Consider the following 23042-nt stretch of genomic DNA (forward strand, 5'->3'; position numbering starts at 1 on the left):
AAGTGAGCATCACAGGTTTCTAAGTCAAGGATCAAAATAAAGAATAGACTTAGTCTAAAATATAATTGGAGCGGGTATCAATATAAACCACTTATATTAATCTTTACCTCATTTTAATTGGTCCAACAAAATTCACTGCCTCAACTGAATTTAGCGCAGACAGAATGTATTTTTGTCTGAAATTGCCACCTTTGAGTCAAGCTAAGAACACAGTATGCATACAGAGCCATCCATTATTCTTTAGGGCAATTAAAATGTTACCCATCCAGCTACCTCCCCGACTAGCCTGCTGCCACCCACAGAAAGAAAACAGTTTATCCACTAATGGCATGATACGGTTATGCCAACTTCAGATATACCAACACAAAATTGTAAAAGTGAAATACTAGAAAAGCAATAACTTTCCCCACGCCTACACTTTTATTATGTCCATTCGGAGGGTGTCTGGGGGTCTCTGGTGACAAATTGTTCGAGAAACATCTCTGGCCCCACTTACTCAAACGTGTAGACAGAAGAGATTAGGCTGACAATACATCATGCCATGTGACGTGAGCAAGAGCCAATGGGCAAACAGCCCATTTTGTCAGTTGTGTAGGTTAGGCTACACTTTACAGATGGAGAAAGCTGTATGTGCATTCATATGGAGACGAAGCACGCGTGGCCTTCACAGCCTATCATCATGCAATCATGGTTGTCTGTGCAAAACAACAAGACAAGTCCTAACTTGACACTTTGTCCTACTTGTGTCACGTGTGCTAAAAATAGAATGATGGAATTCCTTGACTGGTTGATCATTAAACTAAAAATGTCCACCCTTATAACTTATGACGAGTGCAGGGGGGGATTAGAAGCGCACTCCTAACCCTGTGAACAGTCACCCAGCAGCAGCAGACGGCACACTTCACATTGCTGGCCTGAAAAACATTGCTGCTGTCTGGTTCATGAAGTGAGATTAGGCCAGAAGGCATATCAGTTTGGAACGGTCTGAGCCGCCCTACAAGACATCAGCAGGAGGGGCTGACATGAGGGCGAGGAAGGAAGAAAACGAAAAGCACCAACTGCCATAATTCCCTCAGAATGCTACCAATTAAGGCATTGAGGCAGGAACCCACTATCTGGCCTCCCTCTCTCCCTCCCTTCCCTTCTCCTCTCGTCTCCATCTCTCTGGTTCTCTCTTTCTCTCTCTCTCTCTCTGTGCTGTACTTTTTCCATCTCTAAACGGTTCAGCATGGCTGACCTCTCGCTGAAGCACAGGTCAGTGAGCAGCGGCGGGCGGCAGCAGCGGTGAGAAGCACCCAGGACGATGGGAGCCGCAGGATGACGCAAGGGCAGATTCATGAGGTGCCTCTGCTCTGGCCAACTGGGCCCGATGCTCACAGAGACGCGATCCGACAGGAGCGGACAAAACAAGATTTCCGTGCACATAACCTTGGAGGGCTTCATTGGACATTACTACTGAGGTCAAGCTCTTAACAAAAAAGCCAAAGGGGTTTTGATACACGTTTGAATGAAAATACATGTGAGCTCAGGTCCAACATAATTTTATTGTGGGGGAAACACAGCTTTTAAAACCACAACAAACAAAACACTAAGAAACATGTCAACTTTTTGAGAAATAAGTTTATCTGCTGTGTGCCCAAGAGTTAGATACATATCCATACATATAAGGATCAGTGTTGGGCAAGTTACTTCAAAATCGTAATGTATTATGTATTACTTATTACTGTCATTTCAAATTAATTTGTTACATTATAACATTACTGCCTCTGAATTGTAAGGCATTACACTACTATTGTATTACTTTTAAGTTACTTTTACCAAAATATCTAGAAATATGGATTTGGAATTCTAAATGCAGTTTATTATGCTCAATGCAGCTCATTGCACTTCTAACGGAGGGTGATGTGGTATAACATAATGGCTGAGCTAGGCTTAAGGCAAACAACAGTAGAATGCAATAGGCGCAGTGATGGCTCATGATGCAATACAAGGAACAATCATAGCCAGAATGTTGTTAAAAGCAGACAAAAGGTCGAAGTCTGGTCAATTGTGATAGAAATGCTGTAACTTTAGGCTAAGGCCTACTCATTAAAATCAACAGAGAGCCCACTACCTGTATATTGTAACCCAAAACTTAAAGACATGTCAAAATAGGCTACACAGTGCCACTGCTGGTGCCCTAACTGGTGAAATACAATATTAACCTAAGTATGTCATCATATGGCCAACTATAAAGATGTAATCTGCCTGTTTCCAGGGATGGGTAGTATTTCTGAAACATGTAATATGTATTTCAAATACAAAATAGTATTTTGTCATTTGTATTTTATTGGGTTGAAGGAAATGGCTCTGTATTTTGTATCAAAATACTTTATTGGTGTGTATTTTTGCATTTTAAAAATACTGCAAAATACTATATGTGAAAAACTGTTAGTAACTAATTGGTAGTTAGGCAACAATGGTTTATTTTTATCGCAATCAGCTAATGTGAGAACAGCTGTGTTCAAAGACACTCACAGGTTTTCAGTGACTGCTATTGTTGAAGCATCAGCTCTGGTCTGAAGCACTGGTGTCAGGTCATACGCAAGTAAAGATGAGCAAGTTCACCTGTGCAAGTTCACATAAGGACACCGACAAAGGCAACCATGTCCTATTGTCTCCATGCCAATTTTAACAGAAAAAGTGTCAGATATCTCAATAAACCACAATGACATCAATAGATGGTAAGGTGTTGAGTGCGTTTGAATGCCCTTCCTTGTAGCATCCTTTTCTGCATTCCACAGTGGGAATTCCCTTCATTGTAGCATCCTTTTCTGCATTCCACAGTTAATTAAATAACAATTATATTTCCTTATTAGCTGCATACTTGAGGTTGGAGATATTGAGGTATATCACGTTTTTCACATATTGGAACTTCAAGATACATAGCCTTATGATTTTCTTATTCAGTTCTGCACTGGACTTGAATTACGAAATTCGGCACAGATACACAATTATCAAGCATCAGCTAGATGACTCAGCTCTGGTCTGAAGCACTGGTGTCAGGTCATACGCAAGTAAAGATGAGCAAGTTCACCTGTGCAAGTTCACATAAGGACACCGACAAAGGCAACCATGTCCTATTGTCTCCATGCCAATTTTAACAGAAAAAGTGTCAGATATCTCAATAAACCACAATGACATCAATAGATGGTAAGGTGTTGAGTGCGTTTGAATGCCCTTCCTTGTAGCATCCTTTTCTGCATTCCACAGTGGGAATTCCCTTCATTGTAGCATCCTTTTCTGCATTCCACAGTTAATTAAATAACAATTATATTTCCTTATTAGCTGCATACTTGAGGTTGGAGATATTGAGGTATATCACGTTTTTCACATATTGGAACTTCAAGATACATAGCCTTATGATTTTCTTATTCAGTTCTGCACTGGACTTGAATTACGAAATTCGGCACAGATACACAATTATCAAGCATCAGTTAGATGACTAAATGTATTATAGATACTATAGATAGATGTACTAAATGCAAATTCTTGAATTATTCTTCTGATCACACTGATGACGGGCCAAATTATATTGTTTTTTACTGTTTTAATAGGCTAAATGTTTGGGATAAAAAAAAAAAAAAGCTTTTTTGCAGTGCTTCCGTACTTCCTTGAAAAAAGTATTTTGAGTATTTTCTAAAATACAAAAATACAGTATTTTATTTTGCTATATATGGTTACTGTATTTTGTAGTTTATTTTGATACATTAAAAATGAGGGTATTAGGTATTTTATTTTGAAATACATTCTGATGTATTTTTGCCCATCCCTGCCTGTTCCCAGCATTAGCACAACACTTTGCGATGGTTAGCTTGTCACCTGTGACGATATATGCTAGGCCTAAGTGACTGACCTATCTGGGTGTGTTTGGAGATGCCTGATGAAATCAGACGTTGTTGAATAGGCATAATTTACCCTGGTGCCACACACCTTGCATGTAGCTGTTCGCTTATTTCCTCTGTGCACAAAGTTTTTGTAACCCAAAGTAATGATAAAAGGCACAACTCCAGGAGGACTTCTTGTCGCCATGGTCAATGTATTTATGTCTGAGTGTGCACACATAGCACATGCGTTACATTGCACATTATGGCAAAGGGGCCATGTCGCTCGTTATACGTTTCACAAAGTATATGTAGCAGTAAAATAAAATAGAAATAACACTACTTAATTTCAGGTTAAAATGTAATGCGCATTACTGAAGTTTGTACCGAGTAAAATATTACCGAATTGTTTTTTGTAATGCCTTACATTACCGCGTTACAGAAAAAAGCAATACATTACAGTAATTACATTACTTTTGTAACTTGTTACTCCCAACACTGATAAGGATCCATATCCTTCTCTTCTCTGTGTGCATTAACACCATTAGCCTAGCTTAGCATTATTCACTGGAAGTGGGTTAGACCAGCTAGCCTATAGCTAAAAATGAGCTCTTAGGACTGTTGCATGTCTCACAATATTTAATTAGTGCAATGGGGAAATCTCGAGCATGCAGAGCCCATGAAGGATCCTCTAGTCAAGATGCAGACGGTTGTTTCACACACTCAAACTCATTCTGCATGCACAGTGAAGCCTTTGGTGGGTATCCGACAACAAGTTGCCCTTTTCCATTCATAAGGAAAAAAGCCCCCGCTCTAGCCTCGAGCCCAGCGCCAGCTGAACAGCCTCCATTATTTACAAGAGTGTCCAGCGAGTACACAAGCATACAAACAAAAACACAGAGACAAACAAAGCCATTTCTCACCTGTCAGAATGGACTGGTCCACCCGCAGTGTGGTGGACTTGATTGAAGTGAGGCGGATGTCGGCAGGAACTTTGTCACCCACTGCAGGAAACGGAGACAGAGAAGCATGGATAAGCAAACAAAACAGACACTGCACGTTTTTTTCCTTTTTCTTTCTCGGGTTTTACATCAGTTGGTTACACACAGCCAAGGGCAATATCATGTGAGAAATGATTGCTATCCAGAGAGATGTGACGTCAATCAAGTGGAGGACGTTCTTACTTGGCCCAATCATCTCTGCAAATATTTATCCTTTGTTTGGGGTCGAGGGAATTCATATGAAAACATTATTTTAAAGTCAGTAATGACCGCAGACCAAATAACCCAAAACTGTTCCAAAATGATGGCGCCATCTAACAGCCAAACACATGTTGTTCATCTGATCTGTTGATTGTTGGAAAAAAACAAGGGCTTCCTCAATAATGCAATTATAAACTTCTGGCTGCCACAGGATAACTGTCCATCATAAGCGTCCTCCCAACAGCCCCCTCATGGCACCCACCAGGCACTGCAGTTTCCAGCACATTACAAGTGAGACAAGCACTGTACAGTAGGTCCATTTCAGGGTCAACCACTTGACACAACACTTTTTTCTGAAGGTTTAAAAATGCCATGTAAACTGCCATGTGAAAACTAAGGGGACGACGATGGTTGTTCACAGGACACAAACACTAAAGGATAACTACAATTTCTAGTCCTGGCCTAGACACCAAGAATAATCTTTTGAGATATTTTTACAGTGCTATGTGGGGTTCTGAGGTCCGTTGTGTGGTGCTGTTTAGTACCTTAAGTACACACATGATATCTGTTGATTGTCATCATTGATATTTGATATTGTGCTGACATTTTTATTACCTTTTCGCTTAATGTTGGCTTACCATCTTTTAAAAGCTGCTTACTGTTAAATTTTAAGTATTGCAAGGTTCTTATTCCGGAAGTCAACAAATATTGTAACCATAACCATATAAAATGCAATCACAGAGGCCATCAACAACCCGCTATAGCAGTGTTTCTCAAACTTTTTCAGACCAAGGACCACTTAACCAGTAAAAAAAACATCACGGACCACCTAGCTAATAAACACAATAGGCCTACTCACTGAACCACCTTGCTAATGGTCTTTGCACCTTGCTTATTGTGTCAGAGGATTCATGATTTAAATTGGCATAGCTTACATAGGCAGTGTTGCAGAACTGTTGGGATTCACATACAAGTTGGTTCAATATTGCAAACAACTCCTCTATATTATGTTTTACCACATCTGCTTACGGACCACTTGGGATAGCTTGCGGACCACCAGTGGTCCCCGGAGCACACTTTGAGAAACACTGCACTATAGTAATGTAGTTACACTGTAACAAGAGTAATCATATAAAGTGCAGCCTCTTCACTGCCTTTGTATCTGGATTTACTACCCATAACAATGTTCTACAATGCCACTGAATCAAATATCCTACTTCGACAAAATCTTCCATGGGTAATAAACAAAATAAACCATAAATTATGTGAACTTTAATGAGGCTGTGAAAAAAAACCCCTCTTCAAGTCACATTTTCTGCCAACAGCAGAGACCAGAATTGAAAGTCAGCCAAAACACTAAATAGTGAGGTCCTTTTAGTATTTTGAATTACACATACAATGTTTCCCTTTTCAAGTGAAGTAAGCCACAGTTTGTTTCATAACTGTATAATAATGTCAATTCAAAATTGTAATGACACATCACATCATATGTGAAATTCATGGTGCAATTCAAACAGGACCAAAAAATAATTTCTCGGCCCATTTACAATTGCTTGTTCCCCCCCAAAAGTAAGGTCTAAGGACCGAAAGAAAGAAAATCATTTGATGGGGAAAATGAACTATTGACTGGATCTCATACAGAGGCACACAGGTGATAAAGATTATGGGGCAGCATGTTCATCCTTATCTATGCTGGGGGAAACTGATTAGGATCTACTGAGGCCTGGATGGACGACGAACGAGTCTCACAAGTGTACCGTCGTTGTCTTACTTGTAGCTATTTGTGTGTTAAGACACCCAAAAAGGTCACTCTTTTCTTGCAGAAGCCCCTGCTCGAGAGAGAGGAATGTGATGCATTAACCTGCAAAATGTTCCATTACACTCCATTCTGAGGGCCAAAAATAGAGCACTCTTCATTCTTTCCACAAACAGAGTGGGCTGCAGGGATTGGCAGAGAAATAAATGCAAATGTAAACACCTAGTCATCTCCCTTTCAACCAAACCACTGGAATCAATGAGAGAAAAGACAGATAACACAACCATTTAAGCCCTGCCGTCTTATTGGCCCTGGGCTTCAGGCGAGGAAGGGGGGGGGGGGTCAAATTCTCCCCCACCTTTCTTCCTCTGTCCATCATTATTGATTTAAAAAAATAAAACAGATGTGGTTATGAGGTTAAATATTAGCTTTTGAAGCCTGTACATACACCACTCCCTAAACAAGACTGTATTTCCACTCATAAAAGCAGGGAATGCTTGTGTAGTTCTTCTAGATGGAACAACACATAACATGAATGAATTCATAACACTGCCAGGAAGAGTGGAACTGGAAAGAACTGGGAGATTAGCTTGTTATCATAATAAACTTTAAACTGCGCCACGGGAATAAGAGGTGTAACAGCTGTAACCTCATCCGCACCTGCTGCGGACAGGAACCCCTATGCATTATGTAAAACATTAGAGCCAAATCAACATGCGTGCCATGGCTGGCGTACTGCAGTTTAAGGGGACAGCTGCCATGGCTTGTGTCAGCATGACCTTCCAGCTTGGTACCCCTGATGTTACAGAACACTGCACACCCACAATGTGCCCAAGTGGGCATGTACAGCACAGGTCAGCTACTGTTGGCACACCGAAGACCAGACTTTTTTTTTTTTTTTTTTTTAAACGATTTTTCTCCATTTCTCTGAACCAGTTTATAAAAATACACTGTCAAAATACCCCCAACCCACCGAAGTATGAAATATGGAACATGTGTGCGATATATAGTCGTTGCGCTCAAATAAGGGGGTCAGATATAGTTGGCTAGCCTATATTTATCAGACCAGGAGAGCTGATCTCCTTCAAAGAGAACTCTCCTTGAAAAAGAGACAGAAAGGAGGTCACCTTGCACCACAGCCTGGGTAACTAACAGGGGCTTGATCCGCTGGTGCGGACTCATGTTGAGCAGTGTTTCTACCCAGGTCTGAAGCCGTGACCGGTCTTCTGTTGGTAGCTGGGTGGCTGGGGGAATGCAGGAAAGGCAGCGCCTTATCTCTACTGTTGATGAAATTGGGATGCACTTCCTCTCGAGCCAGTTATTCTCCATTCCAGTGACACACACACACACACACACACACACACACACACACACACACACACACACACACACACACACACACACACACACACACACACACACACACACACACACACACACACAAACACACAAACACACACACACACACACACACACACACCTCTAACTGACTTTCTTGTGTCTCCTCGTGTCTCAGCCTCCCTCGCTCTTCCTATCTCAAGTGTGGATGTGAGGAGAGAGTCGAGACCATGTGCTGATGTGTTAAGCAGGCTCGATTAGTGGCAGCTGACGTTGGGCTCTCGTGGCTGTCCGGCTGGGGCTTTAAATAGCAGCTGGTTTCTCAGTAACAGGTTATGCCTTCCAGGTGCAGCTCCTCCTCAGTTCAAAGGGCCATACATCGAAAGTTTCCCCACAAAACATCCCAACCAAGAGTCGATGAGCAAACCCTTCGACTCGATCAGATGAAACAAGAGTGCAAAAACCTCAGGCAAAGGAGGTCTACTTAAGGACAGTGTATTTACACAGTGCCTTGAACAACTGTTAATAAGAGTAGAGTACTCCTAAGCCTTTGAAGAAACAGGCTGCTAATGCGGGCTTTCTTGTGAAAATACACAGCTGCAATATTAGATTGGATAATTGCTAGCTACTTGAAGGGACTCAAATGACCAAATAAATATTCTCAGGAACAAGGGAATAGGATGTGTTGACTAATCTGTAATAAAACATTAACAGCCTGTTAAGGGACACCAACTACATATCCAATACAGAAAGGAGGGTCTACATTAAGGAATCTTTAACGACCCGAGCCCTATGCCTTGAACTCTTCCACAGTTCCTGGAAGACGTGCCACTTCCTGTAGCCTGTGACACACGAGAGGCCACAGGAGGAGTGTTTGTGTTCCAGAGGCTCACCCCAGCCTCGGGCCCGGCCGACCCGCACGTAGGCCCCTCTTCCTGGGACTGAGGGATCTGCACAACCTCCCTTGGGAGGACAGCTTTCTAAAGAACTTGCCTGGTGTCGAGAGAGAAACACGGCAGCTGCTACACAGAGACCTGGGTCTGCTCCCAGCAGGGTGAGTCCAAACTGCAGCTGCTACACAGAGACCTGGGTCTGCTCCCAGCAGGGTGAGTCCAAACTGCAGCTGCTACACAGAGACCTGGGTCTGCTCCCAGCAGGGTGAGTCCAAACTGCAGCTGCTACACAGAGTCCAAACTGCAGCTGCTACACAGAGAGCTGGGTCTGCTCCCAGCAGGGTGAGTCCAAACTGCAGCTGCTACACAGAGACCTGGGTCTGCTCCCAGCAGGGTGAGTCCAAACTGCAACTGCTACACAGAGACCTGGGTCTGCTCCCAGCAGGGTGAGTCCAAACTGCAGCTGCTACACAGAGACCTGGGTCTGCTCCCAGCAGGGTGAGTCCAAACTGCAGCTGCTACACAGAGACCTGGGTCTGCTCCCAGCAGGGTGAGTCCAAACTGCAGCTGCTACACAGAGACCTGGGTCTGCTGCCAGCAGGGTGAGGCAGCACGTCCCAGGCCTTTCCTTCCTTCTTCTCATTCCTCCTCTTTTTTTAATATAGATATATATTTATTTATTTATTTTTATGCCTTTAATGTTATAGGACAGTTGAGAATGACAGGAAGGGAGTGGGAGAGAGAGTCGGAGTGGGATCTGGAAAGGATCACGGGGTGGGAATCGAACCAGCGTACGGTGTAGGTGCCCCAGCCAGTTCCGCCACGGCTGGGGCCCTCATTCCACTTCTTTTAAGACATGGGGGAGAAAATTGCCACCTTCTGGCATGATGAGATTATCGGTCTCTTCAGATCTGGAAAGCTTCTAAATGAATGTTCCCATCACAAGTCTATGTCTAGTCCAGGGACAAAAAAAAAAAAATCGGAGGTCGCATCGGTGCGACCTGCTATTCGAGAGGGGAAAAAGTGTCCACATTGAAACTCTACCTTTGGTTCAATAACAGACACATATTTGGCCAATATCGTGGTTTAAACAAATCACAGATAGTGAAGGGCGTGACATCCCCTCTGATTGGCCGTGGCCCAGTGCCTGTGTGTAAATTTGATTTGATCTCAATCATTGCAAAATCACATTGGAACATCTCTTGAAATTGTGCTTAAATACATTTCTAGGGAAGATGCTAGCATGGCGAGCTAGTTTAGCCAAGGCCTAAAGATCATGAAGGATAGTATGTAAGACATTGAGCCATGAGATGTGCAGTTTGAAGCCCTTAAAAGACGTGCACTGTTAATTTACTCACTGTTATTTTTATTTAATTCATCTTGAGATGGTTTAAGTTTAAATTTCAGCTCAGTGAAGCACTTAAAGCACCAACACTTCATTAAGTTACTTTTCTCGTAGAATTGTAAATCATAAGTCATAGGACAACCTATATAGGACAGTAATTAAGGAAAAAAGTGAATCTGCTGCGGTGTTAAATGCGATGTGGTTGAAAATTTGGGTGCACCTAACTTTTGTGCTGGAGAAAAAAAGTTAGGCGCACCAGTGCAAAAAGTTAGTCTGGAGCCCTGTAGTCTATGCGTACTCTCTCTTTCCTCTTCCTTCTACTCTAGCTGACTGACTCAGTTGTGGTTGAAGCCACAGAGTTGCGGTGATAGAACGTGCTGCTGAGTTTCCGTCACAACGTTACAGCGGGTTATGCAAAACGGAAGCAAAGGCTGAACTGGGGGAGGAACAGAGTTTGTGTGTTTGACAAGCACGAGGGGTCAAGGTGAGGCAAAACGATAACCAGAGTCTCTCGTCAAATGGCGGATCAACCGAGGGGAAATCAAAGCGCTGGCTGTTTGTGTGTTCTTCTGTTGTAGCAGCCAAACAGACTGAAAGTCTCAGAAGCTGTTGGAGCCCTGGGAGGGTAAATACAAAAGTGTGCAGAGGAAATTAACAAGGAGATGAGACGTTGTGACTGGTACAGACATAAAAAATGAAAGACAAAGGGGGGGGGGGGGGGGGGGGGACATGACTAAACAAAAAAAAGAACGAGTAAGCGGAACACAATAAAAACAATAAAATAAAAATAAATATCAAAGTCAATGTCAGAATGTCAAAGACAACTAACAATGAAGAGGCCTTGAGTAACCCTGGCAACAAGTGCACTCTGGCACACTCCCTACCATCTGTGTGCTGGGGCCGGGAGAGTGAGCGCGCCTGTGACTGACATCTCAGCACCCTCGAGCCCACACTCAGCTGGGTCAGGGGACGGCCAGCCAGGCAGCCAGCCATGGCAGCAGGTGCTGAAGGCAGGCGACTAATGTTTCTGGCACTTCTCGCTGCTGACGCTTAAGGTCAAGCCCTTGCTGATGGGCTTAGCGTCAGCGCCGTCCGCTTTTTACCTCCTCCACCACCACCAACACCACCACCAACACCCAGACCCCGCTCCCCCCACCCCTCCCCTCCAGGCTCGGGAGGAACTGGTCAGCACTTTGCCAACCATTCCGTTTCCTCTCTCTGCCTGTCACTCCCCTCCGTTCCCTCTCTCTCTCCACCTACACCACCCCCCTGGGTTACTGCAGCACTGTTGGGGAGGCTGAAGGTCGGAGCCCTGCACTCTCCAAGGGACGCGACACGACAGAGGTTGCAGTCAACAATCACATAGCTCTCTCATACTGCAGCAACTTATGTCACACCACCCCAGAGACCAGAGGGGTGGCAACTTACGTCACACTAAACACAAAGAACAAAGGTGTGGCAACTCAAAAATCAGATCCAGTGGGGCTCAAATGTTTAAATAATTTTCAGTGCTCAACATTCCATCAGGTCAGAATAATTAGATCCAACGTCTATGCTAAAATGTGCATGCAATGTTGAAATGCTTTCAAGCAAGTATTGATTGAAAGGCAGCACCAGTTGCCTCATCAGTATTCCGATCACATCTGCATCTATGTCGTCATGTTGCCATGACACAGAGCAGTTCCCAAGTCCAAGTATTCTATTTGTAGAATCTGCACCATGAGCTCCATTTCACTGCACCATCACAAGTCCAAGTATTCTATTTGTCAGAATCTGCACCATGAGCTCCATTTTCTCTACCAATTCAAATGGTAGAAGCTAACAGACAATCCATCTTACAAGAGACAGAAATCCACATCCCAATATACGCTGACAATCAAAAATGGAGTGGGGAATTTCCGTTCAATTTCATTGCATATGATGTTGGCAGGAGTGGAAGAGGATGGGAGAGATCTCTAGTAAAAGAGTGCAAAGATGTAACAGGAGCAGTAAATTGTGTGGGAGCTTCACCAGCTTTAGTGTCCTTTAAAATGTATGCGTGTGTTTGTATGAGTAAAAGAGAGAGAGAGTGTAGGAGGCTAGGTAGGTGTCTTCTTAAGAAGTATTTGCCCTACAAGGTCATTCTGCTTTTTGTATGTGTGAGTGTGTTTACAAGTGTGTGTATGAGTCAGAGGAATGGAGAAAGAAAAATGGGGAGAGAGAGAGAGAGAGAGAGAGAGAGAGAGGTATGGACGGTATGGACGGATATCTTCATTCATATTCACAGCTTAAGAGCGGGGAGGGGAAGGGGGACAATATCTGGTCCAGTGACTCATCTTTTACTCTTGAAGGAAGCAAGCAACAAGCAAGTCAGCCTGTGGAAGGAACGTATCTGTCTGAAAAAGTCGCACTGCTGCAGATCCCCCGGGCAAGAGAGGAGAGAGTAAGTGAAAGGGGGGGGGAGAATGAGAGGGGGGGGGGGGGGGGGGGGGGAGAGAGAGAGAGAGAGCCAAAAGAGCAGGACAGAGAGACAGAGTGCAGCGGCTCCCTGTAGACTAAACTCAGCGTTTCAGGACAGCGATGCTTCCTGTGCTGTGCCGTCATAGGGGAGCTGCAGGGACCCAGTCACCATCACTCTCCAGACCAGAGCATCTGCAGCGGGTCAGAGGGCTTGGGCTGGGGGACAAAACATCGGAGGCCACTAAGTGTGTATGTGTGCATCCAAGTGCTTGTTCCATCTAAAAAAAATAATAAAAAAAACCTTAGACTCCACGTCGTCCTCTGAAGAGCTCTTCAGAATTCATCCCTAAAGTATTACAGACCTCTCGCTCCTCCATCCCTTTTCCTGTTCACCACCCCCCACCCCCCCCCCCCCCACACACACACACACACACACACACACACACACACACACACACACACACACACTCTCCCCAGCTACTCAACTCCATCTTTAACTGACGGCTTGAGTGGTTTTAAAAAAAAATCAGTCTGCCGCTTCAAGGGGCTCCTGGGACTGGAGACATCTCCCTCCTCATTCTCCTCATTCTCCTCCTCCTCCTCCTGTTTGTCCTTCTCATGTCCGCCTTGTCCTTCACACAAGGAGAAAAATGCAAAAAAGCCTCCCCCCTTCTCCTCCTGTCTCCAGCGCATACAGCCGGCAGCAGTCAATGCCTCACACGGAGGAGGGAAGGGGTGGAGAAGCTGTGACGCAAGAAAGGGTCTAGCCAATAGGAAACCAGGCTGATGAGAAAGAGAGAGAGAAAATGAGAAATAGAGAGACAAAAATGGAAAGGCGAGAGAGGACCAATTATTGGATGGAGACTTGAAAAGCGCCAAGAAATGGAAGCCCGAGGGGACAAACTTGTTTTCTTTCTCTTTCTCCATCTCTCCTGCCTCCACAAGAATGCCTTAACATCCTGCTTTCTGTTCTCTATTCATGCCCCCAGATCGCTCTCACCCATCAGTGCACCAGCGCACAGACTCGTACACAGACACACACACACACACACACACACCCACTCACGCTGGGTATTGTGTGTGTAAAAATTCAATCCTGAGTGACCTGGACCAGCTGTGTGTTAGTGTGCAGTTTGTGTGTGTGTCTGTCTCTAGAGCGTGTTATATAAGCAGCTGCCTCACCTGGGTGCTACTAATGCAGGGATTAGGAGGGGACGGGGTGGGATATGGGAGAGTCTGGTCTGTAATGCTGACGGATGAGAACATACCAACACACACACACGGGATCCGGCTCACCACAGCCCCAAGCTTCTGTCCACACACACACCCAAGGTCATGATGGTGCAAAACGTACGGTGAGGCAACTCTTATCCTCGATCGCTCGCTCCTAGAACAAAACCAGCTACATTCTTCATAGAATCAGAGAGTAAGACCAGTGATCACCAAACGGTGCCTAGAGGACCAGACCAGAGTGTACTGCATGTGTGGCAGACGAGATACTTTAATATCTGTGGCATCCTCAGACTAAACGGAGAGAGGGATTTAACTTCAAAGGGAAATATGCTGAATAAGACCACTTCAAGAGAGGGGGGTTAATGAATAATTAGTCTCTCTTATCAACCCTCAGTTAGCTGCAGCAAATTCAATAATCCTAAATGTGGGGGGATACTTCAGAATGTTTTGGTTTCGAGGGGCTAACTGCATTTATGAATTACCACAGGTTACAGTTATTAAGGATGATTCACTTCAAACATCTGCTCTGACTGTACAAGTGGTTCTGGGATTACATTTGGAGGAAGGTAGGGGAAAAAAAAAAAAACAGGGCACAGCAACAGTGTCAGAGTGACTAAGAACTGCTTTGATGTGAAACCTGTTCGTCTGCAGCTTAGCTGAGACACCTAAATCCCTCCCGCCCCCCCAAAAACTTACTCCCACCACACACACACACACACACGGAGTATAAACACACTTGAGATGCATTAGGCTTGCAGTAGTAGTGTAAGCCTGTAGAGATTGAGGAAAACCAGTGCAGGCGTCAGTTGTGAGGCACTGGGGGATTGGCTGCCTTAGACTGCATTGCGAGCCATTAATATCAGATACCCAAGAGGGAGAGGTGCTGGGCAGCCTCAGTCACTTCCAGAGGCTGTGCAAGGCCAGGGGGCACCTCATCATGACACAGACAAGAGATTACAGATATCTAAACACAAGATGGGCTCCATTTGTTGTGCCACAAGCAGAAGCAATGGCTGATGTTTCTGTTTGATTTAATAGGCGATACATATGGACACTAACATTCTTAAGTCCTTCTGTCCTAAACCCAGATGTGACGTACTGTGAACCTACTTACCATCACTGTATAGCAAACCCACAATATGTTGTGCCACAAGCAGCAGCAATGGCTGAGGTTTCTGTTTGATTAAATAGGTGATACATATGGACACTAACATTCTTAAGTCCTTCTGTCCTAAACCCAGATGTGACGTACTGTGAACTTACTTACCATCACTGTATAGCAAACCCACAATATAAAACAGCTTCATCTTTGAAGGGAGTGTAACTGTGTGTGTGTGTGTGTGTGTGTGTGTGTGTGTGTGTAAGAGAGGGAAAAGAGAAAGAGATGGTTTCTTACCAGCCACCTCCACAATGTCTCCGGGGACAATGTCTCTGGCCTTGATGCGCTGCACACTCTTGCGATCCTGTCGGTACACCTTCCCCATCTCTGGCTCGTACTCTTTCAGGGCCTCAATGGCATTCTCTGCATTTCGCTCCTACAGAAAAAGATGGGAGAATGTTACACATCAGTTTTTTTCATTGTACCAGGCCTACTGTATGTCAAAAGCAAGCTTGGATGAAGCTGGGAAGGATTAAACACACGGTTTCCACACCGTGGTAATCAACTGCGATAATTATGATATTTGAAATGAAAATGGTAATTGTTATCGTCAACATTTTTTTTATCACGGTTTACCATTATACCGGTAATCGTTACATCCCTATATCCGACTATCATATTTCATCAAAAGTGCAAGGCATTTTATCACAGCATTTTGAGCATTCCAGTAGCCAATTTAGATGGAATGGGCCCAACACAGAATGCTAAAAATGTCATCACCACAATCAAATCTTTGAAATCAAGAGACAGGAATACTTTGGGTCTTAATGTAATAACCTGGCCTTAAAAGAGAAAAACATGACCGCAACAAAACTCTTAGATGCCATCAAAATAGGCCAAAAACAAGTTAATCACAACCAGACCCATGATGTTGTCAGTGATGCTTTGCAGGCAGAACTGCGGATGAGAATCTGGGAAGCGCATTGTTGTACTAGTTTCGCCAAACCAAACAAACAGCAAAAAATAGCCCTGCCTTTATGGGGTGAGTGTGCGTGTGCGTGTGTGTGTGTGACTGAGAATCTGTGTTTGTTACCACAATGCATTCCCCCTGTTCCAGCCAGCCTGGGAATGCATGCTCATAAAAGCCCAAAGGTCAGAGCATGGCATCAGATATGACGCCATTCAATCTGGCCTAGCCTCCCTCCCTCCCTCCCAAACCTCCATTTTGGAGTTCCTGGAGCTGAATGACCTTTCCACGACCTTTCCTGGTTGAGTGGGATAGTTCCCATGGGACTGGGCAGTGAGAGCACCCTCTGGCTTAGGTTTTAGAAAAAGACTTAGAGTCTTGCTTTTCAAACAGCTGGTAGCTTGAATGAAGATCACCTACTTGGTCTGAAGCACCATAAGGGAACCATTAAGGCACAATTTGGTAAGTGTGTTTTGGACAGGGAGGGGTTAAATCAAACGTCAAGCCAAAAACGCCACTTTGAGTAACAAAGGCAGAACTGAGACCAATGTCTCAATAGAGTCCCACAATGACTGGGGACACAACAAAAACAAACTGACGGAGAAAACAAAACTCTTCTAGGTACCACAACGCATTTTAAGAGTCATCACTATGAGTTCAGGTCTAGGCTTAAACCTTATGTAAAGACCACCATAAAGCACCAGGGCACAGTAGCCTCTTTGTGCCGCCAGTGTTCACCATAGGCTATTAGATGCACATGGAAGTGGCACCAGCAGCGGTGACTAACAGTTGGCAAACAGACTGTGGTCAATGATTCCCACTTACACAACAAAGGAAGAGCAAATAAATACAAATAGAGCAGAGGACTCTACATGGAGCTGTGCCACTGGGGTTCTCTGCGGCAGGGGCAGATGCAAGCCAAGAGTCCCATTCAGAAGCATCTCCAAAAAAACAGAAAGGAAAAGGAAGGAGAAAGCCCTCTCCGGGTTTGGGCCATACCCAGAATCACATACGGTACTAATAATAGACTTAACCAATTTTTCAATTTGCCGGTGCCAAATACAGTTGGGCCACAGCACACTGAGGAAATGATGAGGGATGAAATAAAAAGTGATGGTAATGACCAACTCTGGCTGGTCTGCCGTCTTCTGTGTGCAGAATGTTTCGGCATTTCAGAACGATCAGCTTGTGCACGCAACCATTGCTTAAGGCACATGGTACTGTGCCGTTATACACTTACGAATGTATGAATACTCTAATCAAAACAAAGACTGTGGCTCCCAATAACAAAGGAGCAAATTAACAGCTCCATGGGGACCAAGTTATAGCTTTGGCTATACACACACACACGGGCATGCCAAGGTCTTAAAATAAGCGCGCACACACACACACACACACACAGTCTTCTCCAACAGAAGGCAAACACCACCACCTTTGGGTGCCTCCACCTGATCTGCCCAGAGACTGACCACAAGATTTAATGAGTGAGTTTACAGGGTTCTAAATCTCTTCACAAGCCAGTCCAAGCGCTGGTGCTGCTGCTGCTGCTACTGGAGGGGGATGGGTGCCTACTGTTCCCAGAGCCCGAGATTTACAACACCCCAGATCTCCACCTCAGGTCAGCCTGACTGCCCTTCTGTAGAATGTGGAGGCAGGAACCATCAATTCGGCATTACAGGCTCCCGGAGTCTAAGGGCCTGTCCACACGGAGACGCTTTTTAGGTTAAACGCAGAGGTTTTGCTTCGTCTTGGCCGAGCGTCCAAACGAATCCTGTAAACGCACTGCCCGAAACCGCACTTTTCTGAAACCTGGTCCCAGAGTGGAGAAATCTGAAACCGTAGCCCGTTTAGACAGCGAAACCGCACATCTTGCGTATCGATGATGTCATCGCCACACCTCAGCTGCCCTGGACTTGCACACGTTTTCATACATGACATTACCTACGATTACACTCCGTTACGATAAATATCACAACTGATGCTGCGCAGCGCCGATAGCTTATGACTTGGTGGACTGAACACGGTTTTTCCCGGTGTTTTTTTATGCATTCTAGCTACTGTCAGTGACGCGAGAGAACTTAAGTTATTAGGAAAGTGCGGTGTAAGTTTAGGCTGCATTAATTTGTGCGTAGTGCCAGTGTCATTAATTTATTTTACAACATATATACATGCATTCATAGTCGAGTGAAATCAGATATAAGCATACAAAGACGCTTAGAACTCACGTTAAGCCGATGGTAGCACACTGAACGCGAATGCACGATTTGATGCAGGCAAAAGTATTGACTGTTACGAACGAAGGTTTTATAGCAATATTATGAATGTAGCGACAGAATAGAACTTGGGTAAGCCTTGCGTTTAGTAGCCTAATTGCGGTGATAGCGAAAACTAATGTGAATCACGGACTATCCTACAACCAAAGAAAGTAAAGGTGATTAGTAGGCCTACCTGCGTTAGCCAAATAAAGGACGGGACTGCACCCTTCACAAACCGTAAAATAAAGTTTATTAGTTTTACAGTTGGCTACAGTTGACAGTTCACCATCAGTCCACACAAACAATTCTGGTTTCCTTGCACTAGCCATTTCGCCGTAGCCTATTCTGTCTGTTTTAAAGCGCAAGTTATGGTGAATTTCTGTAAAGACACAGTGCCACCTATAGGCCTGGGGTATGAAGTAATGTGTTGAGTCGTGTTGAGATGGATCCGTTTGGACGCAAATATTCTTGATACGGTTCCAGGGAAGACGGAGGAAAAAAAGATTGGTTTGGTACGTGTGGACTAGGCCTAAATGTGGAGAACAACAAGAGAGGGAAACCCTTTGCTTTCATGCCAGGAGTGTTACACCAAGCATACCAAAATGTGAGCGATAAAACCTTTTCATTCTAAACCTAATGAGGCCCTTGCTTAAAGCAACAACATGCAGCAGTACATATTTTGAGGTGCGTTTATAGTCAAATACTTTTGGTATCCTCCTCAAAATGTATGGTGATGATATGGTCAAGTGAAGGACACATCACCACTAAGCTCCTAAGCTATAGACTGTAGTTCTGTGGGGTGCAGGGTGGGACGACCACACATGAAGGTTTTCACAGCACATCTAAAGCAATATCGCCAAGACATGTCAACTGTGCGGTTGTTGGTATTAAGCGTTTTTGCATTCCTCTTAGCTAGTGTGCTGGCTTTAGATCAAGTGAAAGGCTCACATAAGGCTTCACAAGGGCCCCAACAGGCCAAATGCAGAGCCTAGGCGGTCTTCAGAAAAGCTTCAAGCAAGAGTATATCAGCACATTTAGGTGCTTCAGTCATGGAAAGAGGGTACATACCTTGTCCCTTGGCTTTTCTATAATTCTGTTTCATATAAAAGCCTTGCAACTAGCCCACGTGAAAATCAATTTTGAGTTAATTCTTTCAACAGAATTGGTCTTGAATTACTCTTATGGCTCTACCATGCACTGCTTTCTTTTTTAGAGATGGATGATTGAGCCTCATAATAGCGATCAATATAATCAGACCGAGAGAAATGTGGTTATTAGTATAACAAGAAATTAGGATGTAAAAGCAGTGGCAGAACTTTGTTTTTGTTAAAACAAGGTTCAGTGGACCTCTCTGTTTTAAAAACCCTGGCCTTCTACCACCATCATGACATAGTGTGTGGTGATGGCTTTGCTCTTGAGCTTCTGCCACTAAGCTAAATAACTTCCCAGCCATATTTCAGGAAAACACTGGAGATTGTTCCTCACTAAGGAAACCTTACGCCAGAGCACACAATGCAGAACACAGCGCCAATACACCAGCCACTGCATGCATTCATCTCAAGGATAAGGAACAAGAAAACGACAAAATTGGTGTTGCTTAAATACCTGGAGCTAATCGAGTTTTCCTTCAGGTTTTCCAGACATTTAAGTGAGTTTTGCCTTCTAGGTCTATATCAGGAGCACCAGAATTGGCATCACCCTGAGTGCTCTGTAGAACAAAAACTCAAATGATGCAAAAAAAGAGCATCACTACTGCATGTGCGCAAGACACAGAAAGCAAAGTGTGTGTTTGGAAACGAAGCCGCTCATTTGGGAGTAACTCCCAGGCCTCTCAGGGTGTCCCGCTTAATGAATGTGGATCAAACCTAAAATAAGACCACAACCCAGAAACTGGGCCAAGGATTTGAGGGCTTCCATGACAGAGGAGGGAAATAGAGTCTCTCTCTCTCTCTCTCTCTCTCTCTCTCTCTCTGCAGAATTAACTAGCTTTTGGGCCCAGGAAGTGATGGCATTCCAACTATTGGGAAAGATATGCAACATAAAATTTTGCTCAGGAATCTGTGCGCATGAAGATGCAGGCCAGCTCCAGAATCAAGAACGCTGTCTGAAATCAGACCTACTGCTCATCCAAGTCACACTTACGGGCCAAATTCAGTAAACTATCGATTAGAGAGCATTTCGCAGGCCAGGACTGGTGACCTATCATTTGCGATCACACTTGAGCAAAGCACAGTCATACTGTGCTGCACAATGGTGAAAACAGTAACAGAGATACAAGAGGTGCACCAGCTGAATGATTAACTATGCAACAACCACATGAAATTAAAGACCGGAAGTGAACATATGCTTTGGAGGAGGGGAGGGCCAAACAAATGACTCATGTGAGAGAAAAGCAGAAGTGTAACGGACATTTTGGAAAGAACAGAAAGCCTATTTAAAGCCTTTAGTGGGGCTTCACAGCGTTAATGGTGATAAGCCATGGGGCTCGGAGTTCTCACAGTCCCTCATCTCCAGGCGACTCTGTGGCCTGACGTGTTTAGATTGGAAACAGCTGTGCGACCAGACACCCCCCCCCCCCCCCCCCCCACAATCCACCCCCTAACAAGAGGAGTCCACATCTAAACTCATGTGGGCACACGAGCACTGCGAACATAAGCCACGGCATAGGGAGGGCTGAGCTCAGCAGCGACAGCAGCTAGGCTCAGGATGCATCACTGATGCGGGAACTCGTCCCCGGTTAAGGCCCGAGTCGGCATTATACAACCCCAGGTTCAATGCAGTCACTGACAGCTCCGCTGTGATTCACCAGGCAGAACAAAACGTCGGCTTTACAACACTGGCCTTGGTCCAAAGCATGCACATAAGAGGCTATGAAGCTAAATGCCAGCATTCATCTGCTTGTAATGCTAAAGAGTGCGCCCCACTCCCCATACATAGCCCTGACTTAACTAAGCCTGGCCAGATCATGTCTCTAGTATCCAATTAATTAAGGTGAGTGGGGGTAAGAGCCAGTGACCGAAAAGGTGTGTGTGACTCCAGACTAACTTTTTGCATTGGTTGGACTGGTGTGCCCCAACTTTTTTTTTTTATTTAGGTGCACCCAAATGTTTCATTGCGCCACCTTTAACACCACAATTTCACGGTCACCTTTTTATCGCTCTCCATATACATTCCGTGTCTGAGCTGTTGTCAGAGCATGGACCGCTACTTATTACATAACAGCTGCAGGTTAAAAGCTGCGTGTGTGTGTGAGGAGAAGAGACACATAGGCTACGGGAAGCACCGACTGTCATTCTCAAAAGTATATCAATACTAATACAATTGGGTATTGTGTTGTTTCTAATTTCAGGGTATTGCGATACTTTTGTAGTATTGGTGCACCAGGCAACACTAATCAAAGGAGAACAAATGCTTAGTTTGTGGAGACAGCAGATACAAGGAAAGTCTAGGCGCTCACCCTTAGGACGTTAAGATGCACCAGTGCAACCCAGGAAAAAATTTAGTCGCAAAGTGTGTAAGAGAGACAGGGTAAGTGTGAAATCATGCAAGTACAAGCTCTTCCTGGTATCCAGGTGCTTTCAACCACCATTTACATGCAGGGTCTTATGCAATCATTTGCACACACTGTTAAGCAAAACTGACACACCATCCACAAATCAACATGCCCACAGGTGTGAGTGTGCAGGTGGGTGGCAAACATTACACTCACCTGCCACACACCAACAATGGCGTTGGCGATGAGGATGAGCAGAATGACAAATGGCTCTACGAAGGCGGTGATGGTCTCCTCGCCCTCCTCAAACCAGGCCAGCACCTACATGGGCATAAAAAACAGCATTATTATTCACATTTCTTTCTCTGAACATGTCGGACAATGGTTGGGCGTTTATATACACCCCCACCCCAAACCCACACACAGACCACAACCCAGCCTTTGAAAGAAAGCTGAGAGAGCATGTGCAAAAGGGCATGCCAGTTATGGCACGTCACACTAACGGTAATCTATCCAACAAGAAAATAGAAAGAAGAACATTTCTATGCTAATACAAGAGCAGAGATCATACATGACATTAGACAAAAAAAAAAAAAGGTGCTTTATTTCAAGGAAAACTCCTCCAAAAATGTGCCTTCTTGCAACATTGACGAGCAAACCTCTGATCAACTGTTAGATAAAAAGCATCTACGTCAACCAAAGACCTCAAGGGGAAAAAAAAAAAGAACAAGAAAAAAAAACAGTGCAGGGGAGTAATGACTTTGCAGTTTGGTTATTTTGTTGCCGGTGACAGTGCAGAATGGATATCAAAGACCCCCAACAAGGCTCTGCCTCTGGCACTTTGTAACCAGAGCCTGAGCTGACCCCCCCCCCCCACCCCGGGCTGGAGCAGTGTGACGCCTGTCGCCAGCGCGCTGTGTCCTGACTGCCACGACCCACCTCCCCCCCAGGACGGCCCTGCAGGCTTAACGAGGCCGTGGCATGTTTAATTCATGCCCGCCTGCTGCCAGCGCCAAAAGGACAGGAAGGGTCATCAGGTGGGTACGGCCGGGGCCAGCTTATGGGTTGCAGGCCACAGGGCGCTGGCAGCTACTCCAGCTGAAGCTAGAGGTCGACTTTACACCACACTAAACCCCCCCCCCCCCACCCCCAGTTGTCT

General features: G+C 44.8%; 1 protein-coding gene across 4 annotated transcripts in view; it reads right to left on the bottom strand.

Moving 5' to 3' along the window:
* Nucleotides 1-23042, bottom strand: part of atp2a2b (ATPase sarcoplasmic/endoplasmic reticulum Ca2+ transporting 2b) — a 44444-nt gene that overhangs the window by 16320 nt on the left and 5082 nt on the right. For all 4 annotated transcript variants that reach the window (XM_042060202.1, XM_042060200.1, XM_042060201.1 and 1 more), the window contains exons 5-7: nt 22100-22204; nt 15466-15604; nt 4787-4867 (exon numbers count right to left, since the gene is read on the bottom strand). In XM_042060202.1, the coding sequence (XP_041916136.1) occupies nt 4787-4867; nt 15466-15604; nt 22100-22204 (325 nt within the window). The remainder of the gene's footprint in view (nt 1-4786; nt 4868-15465; nt 15605-22099; nt 22205-23042) is intronic.

This window comes from Alosa sapidissima, chromosome 13 (assembly GCF_018492685.1).
Source record: "Alosa sapidissima isolate fAloSap1 chromosome 13, fAloSap1.pri, whole genome shotgun sequence".
Taxonomy (NCBI): Eukaryota; Metazoa; Chordata; class Actinopteri; order Clupeiformes; family Clupeidae; genus Alosa; species Alosa sapidissima.